This window comes from Falco peregrinus, chromosome 6 (assembly GCF_023634155.1).
Source record: "Falco peregrinus isolate bFalPer1 chromosome 6, bFalPer1.pri, whole genome shotgun sequence".
NCBI classification, from domain to species: domain Eukaryota; kingdom Metazoa; phylum Chordata; class Aves; order Falconiformes; family Falconidae; genus Falco; species Falco peregrinus.
In genome coordinates this window covers 12,755,167-12,770,644 of record NC_073726.1, presented here as the reverse complement: position 1 = coordinate 12,770,644, position 15,478 = coordinate 12,755,167, and the positions used below count along the sequence as shown (strand labels likewise).

Here is a 15,478-nt window from a genome sequence, read left to right as displayed (position 1 = left end):
TTTCTAAAGCCAGTGAAAGAAATTCTATAGGCTACACATTGAACATCTTCAGGGAATCCACAAATGACTCCTGCTTACACCGGTGCTAAATTGAGCCCCCTCTTGAACCTCAAGTATCTGTTTTCGTTACACGTTCAAAGCAGCGATTTATTGGAACTCTACTCCTAAAAACCAGCTTCTGCATTCTCTGTGACACACTTAAAAAGAATCCGCCTGTGAAAATGCAAACATCTGTGCAATGCAGTCAGGCCAGGACAAGTCTCCTAGCCTGGCACTTTCTTTGAGGCATGTCTTTGTAACTCACCCTGGCAAAACCCTCTTTCCTCCACAAAAACACATACTCAATGAAAGCAAACCCACCTTTACTATCCTTCTCCAGCCACATTTTTCAGAGAAGGTCCTGAAACCAAACGCACTCTATGACACCTAGCAGATGCACAATTATGTCCAAAATGCACGTGGATGAAATGTGATGGCTTTGTGTCCATTTGGACACATGCAAAGAGCTGTGAAGCTACAGCTAAACACTCTCTGTATTATTAAAAGCATGCAGGAACAGAAGGAAATTCTCTCAAGGGCTACCTGCTTTGAAATAGCACCAGTCACTGCAAAGCAAAGCAGTGACTCCAGAGGAGCAACTACCATGAAATAGGTGGAATTCCTCTTTGGACACCTGGCCTCCTATTATAGAGCATGTTTTATGCTATGTGTTAAAAGCATTCAACTTACGTTTGCCTAAGCACTCCTAAATGATCTTTTCCTCAAGAAAAGGTATCTTTTATCACTAATTATGTTTTTCTTGCTTATTCAAAAAAGACTGCAACATATAAGCTACAAATACAAGCAGTGAATAAGAAACAGCAAAAATCCAGACCCAACAGCAGAGAACATGTGTGGTCTGATTTAGTGCGGAATGCAACTGATGCACTTGGAAGAAGCAGTGATGGCTGAAGTCTATGAAAATCTCAGGGCTTCTTTTATGTTTGATGTTTGTGCTCAAGGATTCACTCTAGCAAAAGGTGACTTCAGCTTAAGCCACCTGTGTAGAGGAAATGGGTTAGTTTTCTTTGCACTTGGTTTTTTCAGGCAACTGCGTAACATTCTACACAATGTTTCGGTAAGCAGGAATTTTTCATGTTCAAGTCTAAACTGGAAAGCTAGCAGAAAAAACCCCTATGCTTAGCACAGGAACTTGACAGCTTTCAAGCCATTATGTTCAAGAGTTAGGAACACTCTTTCCTTAAAAACTAACATAATGACACATTACCTTGTTCAAGTTCTTTAGTGATTTTTTCATCTAGTTCCTGCCGTACCTAGAATTATACAGAAAATACAGTTAATATTTTAACATTTACATTTTTCTAATATTAAACTTCTAAAACATTCTTAAAACCCACACATAATGAGATAAAACCTAAAAATATCATTCCAAACAGAGACATCTTGGTTTGGGGTTTGATTTTTACTAAAGAGAAACTTTTGGTCAGGCAGGCTGCAGCCGCCTCATTGCTCAGCAACGTTAACTGTAGCACAAAACAATCTGTAACTCACCAGCTGGATTATAACTGGGCAGTTAAAAAAATACACAGGAAGAAAGCAAGAAAGCCTAGCGCAGTTATTACAATGAAGGTATGGCTACAGTTTAGCATCAAACACATGAACAGAATGTCAGCTAGATGCCGAGATATGGACAAATGCCATCCCCGGGGACAAATCAGCCAGCTGAGCCTGGCTCCTGCAACTTCATAAAGAGAAGAGGCGCAACAGCAGCTGCTGCAGGATTGACATATACCGTTTGTATAGAAAAAAGCGTGTGCCGATATTCTTCTTTTCTCCACTTTAAGATGGGAAATTGAAAGAGCTCCTACAGACCACGCCAAAATTTTTCTTTATTGTAATTGCAAATACCATGACACACATTTATAAAAATACAAAAGCGCACACAATTTTTTCTTGCAAACTTTGTACTAAGAAAAGATAACCACAGCTACAGCTTCTACGCAGCAAGTGCTGTGGGATTTGTTATGTAGCTGGAATCAGGCTGGATCACTAGAAAGGAGCACTTATACCTTTTGTCCCCTAGAAAGTCGGTACTGTTACCAATTAAGTTATTCTCACTTATGATTCTGCCTTCAGAAGCCTTCACAAGAAGGAATCACATCTCTTTAAGAGTCAGTAGTCCAAGCGCTATATGCTGCTGTTTACATTTGATGATACTTGTTATTCCTACATTTTTTCCATCAAATTTGTGACACACAGAAGCGAATTTCAAAATAGATATCATACAGCTTCCAGGCCTATGATGGCCATGAAAACGCTGCAGGGCTTGGACCTTGTGAGCTATATGGAGAGGCTGAGAGCTGCAACTGTTTCTTTACTGGAGTACAGGAAAGCTCAGGGGGACCTTATCGATGTGTATAAATACCTGGTGGGGAGAGTAAAGATGATGGAGCCAGACTCTTCTCAGTGGTGCCAAGCAAAAGAACAAGAGGAACAGGCACAAATCCAAATAGAGGATATTTTAACGTAAGGATTTTTATACTTTTTTAAAAAAAATAATTTTAAGCATGGACAAACACTGGAACAAGTTGCCCAGAAAAGGTTGTGCAGTGTCCATCCTTGGAGACGTATAAAACCTGGCCGGACAGAACAGTGAGAAACCTGCTACGGCTGGCCCTGCTTCCAGCCGGGGTGAGGTTGGACTAGATGATCTCTAGAGGCTCCTTCCACTCTCACCCATTCTGTGATTCTCTGATTTTAGTACTGAATTCCTGGGGGAAGAAGCATTTATTTTATGAAATGAGCAGACCCACCTAGCAACATGACAACAAGAAGAATGGAAACACTGTACAATGTACTCAACAGGACAGAGAGAGCAAGAGCCTCAGGAAGGAAACTGCTCTGCTTACCCTCATAAGAGAAGCAGTAACAGGCAGTAGCTGCAAGGGTCAAAGAAGCGGGGCTGTAAACCAGCAAAGCGGAGGGAAGGGCTCCTCTCTCCAGGAACACAGGGACAGCTGTGACCAAATTCACCAGCTCCTCCAGGAGAAGCACCACCCTGTGATACTTCATTGAAATACTCTGTGCCAACAGAGCTTCATGAACAATGGAAAAGGACACACACCCCCCCCCCCCCCCCCCCCCGATCTCTAATTGTTTTCAAGCAGGTACAAGCAGAAGCAAAATCCTGGGGAGAAAGGACCCCCTAACACCTGAGATGAGACACAGGTAACAGAAAAAAGCAGGTAAACTAATGCCTAGACCAAAATAAGACCCAAACCCAGGACCAATCCCAAGCAAAGAAGCAGTAGTTGAGGTGTTAGAAGAAACCACTTTCCCTGGTTTCTGGAGTCTTCACAATGACTAGAAGGTCCACAGGACCCTCTGCAACATGTATGAATCGATCAAGCGAAGAAAAAGATCTTGTTTTTCTCTTATTCATTCCATCAATGTCTTTGTGATTCTCACCCATGTCTGAGGGAAGAAAAATAGGTGGAAATAAAGCCAATACACTGATTTCTGAAAAGGGAATGGATGAAGAGCCAGGCAAAATACACCTCTGCGGACCTTAACTTGCCTCCACTGTTCTCCTTCCCCCCACACCCCTGGGAAAGGCATCACAGCTGAGTATCCCAAACCTCCTGAGCGGGTAGCTCTCACCTCACCGCACATCTCTTCAGGCAGGCAGTTAACACACCAGGTGTTCATTTGCAGCAGTCACCTTCTCAACAGTTCTTTTTCAGAAAGTGGTGGTGACTTACTACTTATCCACACAGGCTGCTTCAGCACAAAGTGAGCTGGATCCAGTAAGACTCCATGAGATGACGCTCAGAGTCTAGGAACTCAACTTCAGAACAGTACTGGTACTCCAGACACAACTGCTGTGACCACCGAGAACTTTTTGAATATGAGAACTGGCAAGGAGGGTAAACCAGCCTACTCCTATAGTTCAAAGAAGTTCCATGCTAACAGATTAAATCCATAGATTATCATCTTTCAGATGGTTAACTACCACAGAAGCCGTAACACTACAAATACATAAAGCAGGAAAGTACTCTGCAACAGTCATTCTTTCACTTGGACAAACTAAAGTTCAAAAATACGTGCAGTGTTAGGAAAATGTGAATACATCAGTAAGTTGTAATCAAAACCTAACAGCATAAATAGACAACATTTCCAGTATAAAATACCACCCAACATTAAACAATGCTGGCTACAAACCTTGCCATGTATCTGGCTGCAGAGAAGAGAGAGACGGACAGATTTTTGATTAAGGAGCTGAAGAAGAAAGAAAAACGGCCTTAAGTTCACAGGTCTTCAGTGAGAAACAAGAACATGGCCTACATGTAAATGAAGCAAGTAAAAAAGCTAACAATAAAGACTGCTACAAGACTGCAGAAAACCAAATCAGAAACGGAACAGAAATTGAAGGATTAAGTAGGAAGCAGACATTTCCCTTCCCACATTACGTAGCAAAACTGGTTTCATTTATCCACTGATTCACCCTGGTTGCAGAGTTCACTATCCTTTTCTATCAAGACACCCACGTTCATTTTCACCAGCCTTTGGCACAACTGTTAGGATTTAAGCTTGTCATTTGTTAAACCTAACAACAGGACTCCAGTCCCAAAATCTCCTTGCAGCGCTTGCAGGAGACACTCCTTGCCTTAGTCTATGGACTAAGGCAGCAGGTCTGAAATTACAGTACACAGACCACTAACAGTGCCTCGTACTTGTGTTTCATCATCTTGATTCAATTTAGTTCTGGATGGTGACACGCCAATTCATCAGCAGCTTGGGAATCAGTACATCAGATCATAAAAAGACAAAAAGACCCCATCAAAGATCTCTTTATTCCTGTAAAGGAGAGGCAACATGCACGTACATCCTTCTTACGACACAAGTCCTACTATGAAACGGAACAAGTTTCAGTCAACCTCCTTCCAGAACATAATGAATTGCTCATTGCTACAGTCACTGTCTAATTACATGCACAGAATTTGTCAAGTACTTGTAATTTATTCCACACTACTGGAGTTCTAATAAAAATAAAAACCACCAAAAAAACCCAAAGACATTTGCATGGGATTGGGATTCTACTGGTTAATAAACTTGTGCCAATACGAACTTTTTTGTATTTTTAAAGATCCTTTTGCACTTCCACTTCAGGGTTACTCATTTCTGTAGCATATATATTTGATGAAGGGGAAGGGGCTATACTGTAATGGAACACATTTCTTTATGCTTTTTTTAAGAATAACATGCTCATTTTTTGCTGAACTTGCGACATGACCATCTTCAACATGTAAGGCTCTATGTGTAATCACTGATATTCACGCCTCATGTTTAGGAAAACGGTGCAATCTTTCAAGCCTTTAAACACCAAATTCCTTAGTTAAGTCTAAAGAAGAAACCGTGTCCATTTGCTAGTGGAGCACTTCTTCCTCCTGTCAGCATCGTTTACCAGTGTTTTTTCCAACAGCTGCAGTGGATGTGGGAATAAACACCATCACTTTGAATAACAGCAGTGTGGACTATTTTCACCTCTTTGCCCCTGAAGCTCTCTCAAAGCTTCTGCACAAACAAAATTTACATCAACATCTTCCTCTTAAGAATGGCTTGCATGTTCTCTGCTTCCAATAACCTTTCTCACCTTGAGGAAGCTACTACAAGGAACGCCAAATCTGAAGAGACCTTTGACTAAAAAAAAGAAGTGCAAAAGGACTACCTGAGGCACACTGCAATTTAAGCTTCGTAACTCCCTGTCATTACGAGCTTTAGTGGCAGAAGCATTTGTAATCTCCAGCCAAGGCAGCACTGCGCATCCTGAATTTAAAGGCAAGGCAAATTCTGTAGAAGGGAACCAGGTTAGTGGGAAAACAAACCTGAGGCATAACTGAAGTAAACACTGAATTGAAGAAAAGGCTTAGAGTCAGCGAAATTCTTCTGTCTTGAAACAGTCTGGTGAACAGACAGAATACTAAGCAGCACAAGCAGCAAAGCATTTCAAAATAGACTAAAACTAGAATCTCTGAACTCCTCCCTCATGCTCCAGCTTGCCTCCTGAATGGCATGGGACTCCTGTGGAAATGACAGCACAGACTGTGCATCTGGTAATTTTGAATTTGGAAACTGATTTTGATTTGCCACCCATTATTGTATGCAGAGGGATATGTGCAGTTTTTCCCTTTTGTTACTTCTTAAGTGTCTTACGTTCCAATTCAATCCCCTTCTTTCAGATGCACGTTACACACATGACATACTGCACCCAACTGAGAAAAATTAAGCCAGCAGTTCTAAGTGAAATACTCACTTAGATGCACGTCCTCTAGCAACTACTGCACCTCTGAGAACTCAAGTTTCTTTTTTCTGAAGGACTCAAGAGAAGATCAGGTTTTAAGACTTCCCTGAATACATCGAACATCAGGTGACTTGAGGCTACAAACAGTGCCATTACAATTAGTCTCAGTTGTTCCCTAACTGGTGATCACAGGAAGAAATATCACAAAAAGATGTGCAGCTGCATTTAGTCACAGGGAGGTTATTCTTTTTTTCCTGTTTCTTCTTCAAAAAAAGAAACCACAACTGTTAAACCCTTTTCTTTTAAACTAGGACAGCTTTTTTCCTAGAAGTGGGATGGTTTCCTTCTTTGCCTTTTTCTTCTTGTAACATCTCGCTCCCATCTCTCTGACGTTTTTCCCTGCCCTCACTTGCTCCCTGCTGCCTGTCCCTCTTGTTCCCTTGTCCTGGCTTTCTCCTTATTTCAGTTTTGCAGTGGATCCCTGAATCTTGCCTCCTTTCTACTGCTTGCATGCTGCATAATCCCTGCAGATGGTACTGTACTAATTGCCTCCCACGTTCTTTGTGTAGTGTTATGGCCACCCCTCTGACACAAAAACACATTCACAATGATACAGAGAAGTTATCTCTTAACTGCCACTGCTACGCATTACCTACACACTGCTTTGCCTATTTTTGTTTTCTTGTTTGGGTTTTTATTCTTTTTCTTAAACCAGGTGCAGTATGCAGACATCTTAGTGAAATGGATTCTTTCCGCTGTAGGTGGGACCACTGAACCGAGGTAAGACTTAAAAGTGAACAAATACTCCTCACATTTGTTCAGTGACAGAATATGTGAGGGACAGAACACTGACTGAATAGGCTTGTCCATGCCTCAGTCCTACGCTAGGTGGGAAACTGATTACAACTACTGACATCTGGTTTCCAAGTCTTATGACATCATGTTTACCATTCTGTGAGGGATGTGCGATCATGCTGACTGCTAATTACAGGGCATACTTTGACCAGAGGTATTGCAGAGGTTGCAGCTTTTGTACAAAATCAGAAAGCTCTGAAGACTTCCTGAGGAGCAGTTACATATAACACCACATAGCAGGACCTACAAAAACAAATGCCTCCTATGCATAGCATACATCCCACACTCAAGTGAGAAGTTACGTGATCCTGTTCATATCATCCTATTTTTGAAGCATCCCTTTGTTGGTATTGTACTAAAACAAGTTCTGGTGAAGAAACTGCTAAAACGAAGATCAGTGAAGAAGGAAAAGGTGTCTCAAACATAGATGTCCGATGGGATTTTGCACTCATCATGAAGTTAGCTGTTTTAATAACAGGTCATCCATAGAATGGGCTGGGTTGGAAGGGACCTTAAAGATCATCCAGTTCCAACCCCCTGCCATGGGTTGCTAGACAGGGTTGCTCAAAGCCCCATCCAGCCTGGCCTTGAGCACTGCCAGGGGTGGGACAGCCACATTAAATTTTACTGAAGAGCTATCTGGGAGCTTCCTATGCCACAGTATTCTTTATCGCAGTTTCTCTTCATCATTTAGATCTCAGTGTTTTTTGGTCTTTGAGCACTTTTGGAAACTTGTACAAGCCTGATGACCAAAAGTCTTCAGTTCTACCACCTAGTTGTGTACTGTTTTGATGATGAGCAATTTGTTCTGGCATATGAGAGCATATGGTTTGGAACTATAAATGGATTCTAAGTTTAGACTGAAAAGCACAACCTTGCTTACAGATACGCTTCAACACTAGTTGAGAACAGTATTTAAAGACGCTTACCTTAGCCACGTAGGCTTCAACTCTGTTTCTTGATGCTAACGTATTCACGGCTGGGCTTAGGAAGCTTCCTCCTAGACTTAGACTTCTGTTCAGTGCCAGATTGTTGCCAATATGTCCCAGTTCAGTTGAATACAGAACTGGACTTGCAGCCAGACCTCCAGTGACAACGCTACTTGCAATTAAAGGTTTGCTTCTATGGCGCGCCTGAAGGAGCTTAGCGTTGGCTTCTGCTAGTCTCTCATTAGCTCTGAAATGTTCAGAAGCACACAAAGAATTATCCTTGGTAGTAACACTTCTGCAAAGTTACCCTCCAGGTCTTTGACTATTATTTGACTTCTGAAAGCGGAAAGGATTAAGAGGGTCTAAAAAAATCCCCGTGATTTGATCTGAGGTTTTTTGGAGAGCCTATTTCTAAGTAGTCACACCACCTGCAAGAAGCAGCAAGAGTTAACCAATACTTTGGACTTCTCAGCATTCAGGCCTCAAAGCAGTCTGTGCACACCGTGTGTTTACATAGCTTTTCCTGAAAGGTACATCGCCTGCGTAAGAACTCTGGGCTACCCTTCCTTTCCTAAAGAAAGCTTAAACCTAAGGCGTGCTGCTAAAATGGAAGCCAAAAGATTTTTGTTGATGTCGCTTCACAGCATCAAACGCTGCTCTCTGAAGGGCCTATCCTTATTCAAGCAGTAGAGGACATGAAATTTATCTTTTCTGCCACACTTAGAATAAGAAGAGGAGATTAGAGACTGGCAAAAAGGCTGCCTGTTAAAACAAAATCAACTTCAAAAATATCCTATTAACGCCCATGATTGGTGGTGTTACTGCTGGAACACTGAAGAGAAATGAAGATAGTTCCAATGAAGAGGGGGGAGCCTTAAGGTACTTTCACCACAAATATGCTATCTTGTGCATAATGCTGACCAGATGTAGAAAGGGTATTTAATGAAGAAAACTGCTTGAGGAAAAAAGTAGTATCTTATTACCACCCCAAAAAAGCATGGACTTACCTTTCCAGTTTATTTGCTAGGCATCTTCTGTTTTTTACTTCCTCCAGATACAGGTCTTTGTACTTTTCCACTTCTGCCTGTGTGGATTCTTTTTGAAAAATACTGTCTTGTTGGGTATTTTTTATCCTGTCCAGTTCACGTTCGAGGTCTCGAATTCTGTGTTTTAGCTGGTTTCTCAGTGAAGCATGATGACTGGCTCTGATTTGTTCTAATCTGTCCTGGGAAGCTGCCTGCGTCTGAAGTAGATACGTACTTTCAACCACCGCAAAGAAAAAGAGAACTCTCCTCGCCAGTCAATTGCATGTACCCAGTTTCAAGGGCCCAGCTTTACTCAGCGAGGCAACTGGGCCTCCTCACTGCCATCAGCGACCAGGGCAGAACCCTGGAACTACCACATTAAATAATTCTTTTCATTCGGAAAGAACCCCCACCTTAGCACTATTATTCATCCAAGCTACTGATGAAAGAACGCTACCTCTGTAGGACAGGGCATAGCATTCCTCAAAGAAATTATGAGTCTGCCTCACCCTCACACCCCACCCTGCAACTGTGGTGACTTCTTTTCTGAGCATTGTCCCCTGTACAATGACTAAGGAAGATGTGTATGTCTGGCTGCGACAACTCTAAGTTGCAATACCCATTCAAGGATAAACAATGAGTACAAGACCCGTGGACAGTGATACCCCTCCAAGAACTGCAAAATGAAAATCTACCTTGGGCAAGCTTCTGATTCAGGGCCTGCAGGCACATTGCACACACATGAAAGCATCTTGCCCAACCATATCCCCTTCTCCCACTGCCCTTCAGGAAAAACAGAAGTATAACGTAACACATGGAATCAGGCACCAAAAAAACCCCAAACCCCTAAAAATGACAACCAAAACAAAAGTATATAACAGACACACATAAGAAATTAACTTACCTGCAAAAACAGATTGACTTCTTGCAGTTTTTGTCTTATTTCTTGTTCAGCTCGTTCTTCCACCTCTTTTTTGTATTGTTCTAAATAGCTGCGATCCACCATGTTAGTATCCACATGGTGTTTGAGATTAGCCACCTCTTCTTTCAGCTGGCTTTTGCTCTTTTCCAGTTTTTCATGGTTCCCACGCATGGTGGACAGCTCCTCTTGCAAATCGTGATTTTGTGCTTCTAGCTGCATGCATTTTTTAGACTCTATCTCCAGCTGCTGGGAAAGTTCATCAACCTGTAGACAGAAGAGGGGAACAAAAAGGGAACTCAGAGGGATCTAAAATTAGTCAATTCTGTGAAAACTGGTAAAGGAGTTGGCCATCAAGACTGCATTTATCATCTGCTGATTCAGTATTAGAACAAAAGTGAAACCAGGCTCTTCTTTTAAAACAAGAAGAGCTTTCACAGAATTTCTGATAGTATTCCTCACGTTCCCATCCTTTATCAGTTCTGCAGTGGGTCACAGACCAAGAGGTACCAAACTAGCGGCATTACACCCATAGGGCTAGGTTGAAAAGGACTAGGGCTATTCATCTGTGAGATGTTCATATGATCATGGAAAATTAAACACACCCATACCCGGTTACATCACAGCCACATTCTGGTTTCATCAAGAAAAAAAACATGTATCGTGCTTCAGAGGAATTTTTACATGCTGTCACGCAGTCAAAGCTTCATTACAGAACTGACAAGACAAGAAATGGGTACCCTTTTCTTCCATTACGCTAACAGATCTGGAAATAGTGGTTCAGACCACAGCTTTTACAGCGGTGGCGGTAGAAGGCAGTCTCTTTAGGCCAGAGCTGCAGTTTGTTTGCAAAAGATTTCCAGGAAATATCAGACTTCCCATAGTTCCCATTGGTCAACTACAGCTCTATCCCCTTCTTTCCCCCTCCAGAAACATACATTATTTATACCTATTAACCATAAAACATGATATCCCATCTTTTATTTTTAAAAAAGTGGAGGAAACCAGCATAGTAAACACTTGAAAGAGTCTCTAACATAAGTAGAAACTTTACACTTATTTAAAATGGCCCAAACGTAATTCCATGCCCTGTCATTCAAAATAACTCTTCCAACAGGAACACAAATATGCTGCTAACCTGTGAACTAAAAATGAGCCACTGTAAAGGCAGTTGACTCATTCTACAATAATATGTTCTAAAAAGGAAAACAACTTTGAAATACAGCTGCTCTAGCAACAAATCTCAGTAATGAGCAGAGAAGCAGATAAAAGGTTACATGCTACCAAACAGCCAGAGCAACCTCATAAGCACTTCTGGGTCTCCATGACCAGGGAAAGATGGACTGAGGCAGCTACTAGTAAGCAATAAGTTATTGCATTTTTAATGCATCACCTCACATGGCATTGTGCCTTAGGAAGCAAAGAACCGTTCAGAAAAGCAAAACCCCAACTGCCTCCTGCTCAACTGGTGCCTAAGACAGGCTTCTGGGGGTGATCTTGGGCAAAGCCAACTTCATGCAGTCGTTCCGAGTTATGGTGGCGTTACTCCTCTCTCTTCCGAGAGGGAACTCATCCGTCAGAGCCGGACGATGCTGCCACGGCCTCAAGCTGCAGCCAGGCCTGTGCTGGGCCTTCACTGCTCTCAGCCCTGACCCTCACCCATGGACGTGACGTCCCAGTAGGACCGCAGACCTGCCCATCCCTATGGACTGGCCTGGTGACCTGCACTCTTGGCAGACTCTGCTTACTGTCCCCAGAACTCTTCTGCTCTTCTTGGTGAGGGCCTGTGGGACTGATCCCCGGCCTGTGTGGTCACAGACCCAGCCAGCCTTGCCGTGACTCTCGGTTTGCCCTTCCTCTGCAGGACAGCCTACCCTTGATGTGCCCTCACAGATACTGCTGTGTATGGAACACTTTCATCTTTACCCCTAATAACTACATCAGTATTACAGTCATCTGCTACTGTGACAGTAGAAGGAACATCAGAAAACACTCAATTCCAAAATACAGCCAAGGAAAAAAAAATAATCAAAATCAACAATATGAAAAGAAGTATAAAGAAAGAACAAAGGTTCTGAAAGAAAAACCACCACCACCAAAATAACCCAAAGAAAGCAAAGCTCACCTTTGTTCTTAATCTGCCAACTTCATTGACCATTTCAGAAGACGTGTTCTTCATCTCTCCCTGCAAATTAAGCTGGGACAGTCCCCCTCTCTCCTCATAGACCCTTAGTTTCTTTGTAGCTTTGCTCAACAGCCTCTTCAACCTGTACGCAAATTAGTCACGAAAACAATGAAGCAAAGGAAAAAAACTGGACTTTTTCACATACTCTCACGTAATCAGCACAGACAGAGCTTATTCATCTTTAATGTGCTTGACACACCAGGAATTACTGAGAATAACCAGTATTCCTGTGCCACATACACTCGGAGAGTCCAAATTTCACCTGAAAAGAGGAATGAAAGACTCCCTTTTCCCCAGGAGAACTGCAGGGCAACCTGCATCTGCAGTTGTTTTGGCAGCTATTGAAAACTAGGGGCTGATGTACAGAAGCACCTTGCAAGAACTAACACGATGCTGCTCACAGTTAGGTACGCCTGTTTCTACATTACAGTTCAATAAAGCATGACTTCTACTTAGGGATACCTCTTCACCATACTAAAAAGCCGTACCTCTTACAGTCTTTCTGCAGATCGAGGTTTCTTTTCATTTCTTCGTTCAGACGTAGTTCAACTGGGCGTTTCAACTCTACCAGCTTCTTCACTTTCTTTCTTTCACTCTCACACTTTCAAAAGAGAAAAGAAATATGTATCATACACGCAGAGCACAGGAAAAATATCTATATACAGTCTGTACATCTAGCGTTCTCCACAGAGAAGCTGCCGGATGTCTCTATCTGTTAGCCAAGCTCCAGAGAATGGCATGGGACAGAATTCCTGAGAATATTCAATCACTTCAGGTTTCACATCAAACAAACCAATATCTAACTACAGAAGCAGATGCCCTCACTGAAGCTAAGGCCATCCTCTTCCGGACAAAAAAGGTGGAAAAGATGCTGGAGAACACTTCCGGCACTGCCTCTGCTCATAGCAGGGATTATGTAGGTATGCACTTCTTGGGAGAACATCGATCCATCTAAAGCTTTCATGGGATCTTCCACCAACCAGTAGGCAGGGGCTTGTGGAAGAATCTGATCTTTTGGTGTTCTTCAACATTTTATTCCCCTCTGCCATTACCTCCATCTCTTCTGTGTGGGTATTTATTTATTCACGTGCTGTTCCTCCTCTTGGTGTTTTCTCAGCCACACCAGAGGAGAGCTGCCAGCTGTTTTGACTTTGTACTTCCATTTTTCCTCTACAGAAAGGCAGAAAAGGGGAAGGCTGCCCCTTGGAAACTGGCAGCCACTGCTTGTTTCCCAAGAACTAGTTTATTTACCCAGAATTCCTTCAGTACGTTTTTCTGCAAGGCTTTTAAGCTCCCGCTACGCTGAAAATATACAGCAGCTCCTCCGTACATGCATTGGAAACAGCAAGCTTTTTAAACGTACCCAGAAACCAAGGGGTCAGAAGATGACCACATGAAATCCAAGGAGGAACTGGGAACTGTGGCCTTGCTCGATGTGCTCAACTGATAGCCAACCACACCGGGAACTCTTCCCAACAGAACCACTCCAGAACTTACACAAAGATACCTATCTAGCTTTTATTTGCTTCCTCCATGACCCCTAACAATAAGGTCCTTGAAGCCTGAATGGCAGGGATGACAGAAGACAGTGAGTATGTAAGAACTTGACCAAAAGGTGCATGTGGTTCTCCTGGGTATTGGCTCGATGCCTGGAGAATTTTCTGGGCTCACCTGTCCCAACAGTTCAGCCTTTTCCTTGTCAAGCTGAGCAACGCGCTCTTCAAGGTGGAATCTTGACTTCAAGTGCTCCTCCCACATGCTGTGCAAGTCCTTCGACGTCAGAGCCAGCATGTTCTGCTTCTGTGTCTGTGAAAGCAACAGTGCCAAAAGAAAAAGTAAGGTGGCCAGGAAAGACCAGAGTGCAGGAGAATGCAGTAACTTACACAGAAACAGGCCTAAGCTCTCCTCTCCCCATCCAAGACCTACAGTTAAGGTTGATGAGGAGTGTAAAACATGTTATGTAGGAAACATAACCAAGAACAGCAGCTGGAGCTGGTGGGAAGAAGGAATACTCTAGAAGTGACAAGATGAGGTTACAACTTTAGAGGATAAGATGACATGCGCGCACACACACACACACAAAATCACCCTATAGCTTTCCTGAAAAGGTCCTCTGGATTTCATAATGATACATACTTTATAATGTAATAATTCCTCTAGTGCTCACCACAGAAAATACCCTACCCTCACAGCCTCTGTAACAGCTGTACATCTCCTGAAAGCAAGAAAACATTTTCAAATCAACAATGCTATTAATGCTTCTACCCAAAGGGACAAAGATTTATCCAACAGATGCATTTGAGTGAAACAGAACTTGCTGATTCAGTTCAAATATAAAGAATGCAAGCTGACTACATGCTTTTAGTGGCACTCTAAGGAAAGAAAAAAAAAAAAAAAAAGATGTCTACTAATCTACAGAAAGTCATGAAGACCTTAGCACAAAGGCTTAGATTAAAAAAATCCTTAGGGTGTACAACTTTCTCAAGTGTCCTTACAGAGTAGGTGAAACGCTGGGTCTTACAACAGAAGCAAACACTGTCTCAAAGGTAAGCTCTGACAAAGCTGCAAAGATAATACGGATCTCCCAATGCCGGTCTTCTCTCTCAACGTTCAGCCATAGGTCTCCCCCCGCCCACAACATCCATCCTATCCATTATCTGCCATTTGGTTTAACTCCAGTGAGCAGCTCAGCACCACACAGCCATTTGCTCGCTCCCCCTGGTAGGATGGGGGAGAGAATTCATCAGATGAATTATGCTGACAAACACAACTGTCTTGCACACCACGACACAGATACAAAAGACAGCAGGAAGGGAATGAGGAAATTTACAGTCTTTTCCCTCGAGGGTGCCTTGCCCTAAAACCAGAAGGGTATTGTGAGGTGCACTGTGCCTACACAGCCCACCTGATCTTTTCAATTACCTGCACAATTTCAAAAACTGAAACACTCATAGAAGCCACTCACGTACCTCTTGATGGTGGTGGCCCTCTGCAGCTGCCTGCGTTGTCCGTAAGCTAGTTATCAAGTCTTCCAGGTGGTTATGGACCTACAGAAGCAAGAAGAGAAGCAAGAAGACACACTATGACTTTCCAGACTGAAGTTTACACCTCATGACCAAAAAAAACCCCAATATTACATACACCTCTTCATTCTTAGAGTCTTTACACCCAGCACCAATCAGAATGGCTTTAGTTTGATACCACTGTAAAACTGTCAGCAATCATCACCTCTGCTCTTTGCTTCGGGGAGAGAGAACGCCATGT

At 42.7% G+C, this 15,478-nt stretch overlaps 1 protein-coding gene across 5 annotated transcripts in view; it reads right to left on the bottom strand.

Annotated features, from left to right (window-relative positions):
* The window catches only part of LOC101924529 (ankyrin repeat domain-containing protein 26-like), a 59,318-nt gene that overhangs the window by 1,798 nt on the left and 42,042 nt on the right, over nucleotides 1–15,478 (bottom strand). For 4 of the 5 annotated variants that reach the window (XM_055807389.1, XM_055807390.1, XM_055807391.1 and 1 more), the window contains 9 exons: nucleotides 15,184–15,261; nucleotides 13,886–14,020; nucleotides 12,703–12,815; nucleotides 12,155–12,296; nucleotides 10,015–10,296; nucleotides 9,093–9,328; nucleotides 8,086–8,332; nucleotides 4,222–4,278; nucleotides 1,268–1,313 (listed from right to left, as the gene is read on the bottom strand). In XM_055807389.1, coding sequence (XP_055663364.1) covers nucleotides 1,268–1,313; nucleotides 4,222–4,278; nucleotides 8,086–8,332; nucleotides 9,093–9,328; nucleotides 10,015–10,296; nucleotides 12,155–12,296; nucleotides 12,703–12,815; nucleotides 13,886–14,020; nucleotides 15,184–15,261 — 1,336 coding nt within the window. The remainder of the gene's footprint in view (nucleotides 1–1,267; nucleotides 1,314–4,221; nucleotides 4,279–8,085; nucleotides 8,333–9,092; nucleotides 9,329–10,014; nucleotides 10,297–12,154; nucleotides 12,297–12,702; nucleotides 12,816–13,885; nucleotides 14,021–15,183; nucleotides 15,262–15,478) is intronic. The other variant, XM_055807394.1, reaches the window with a different exon arrangement.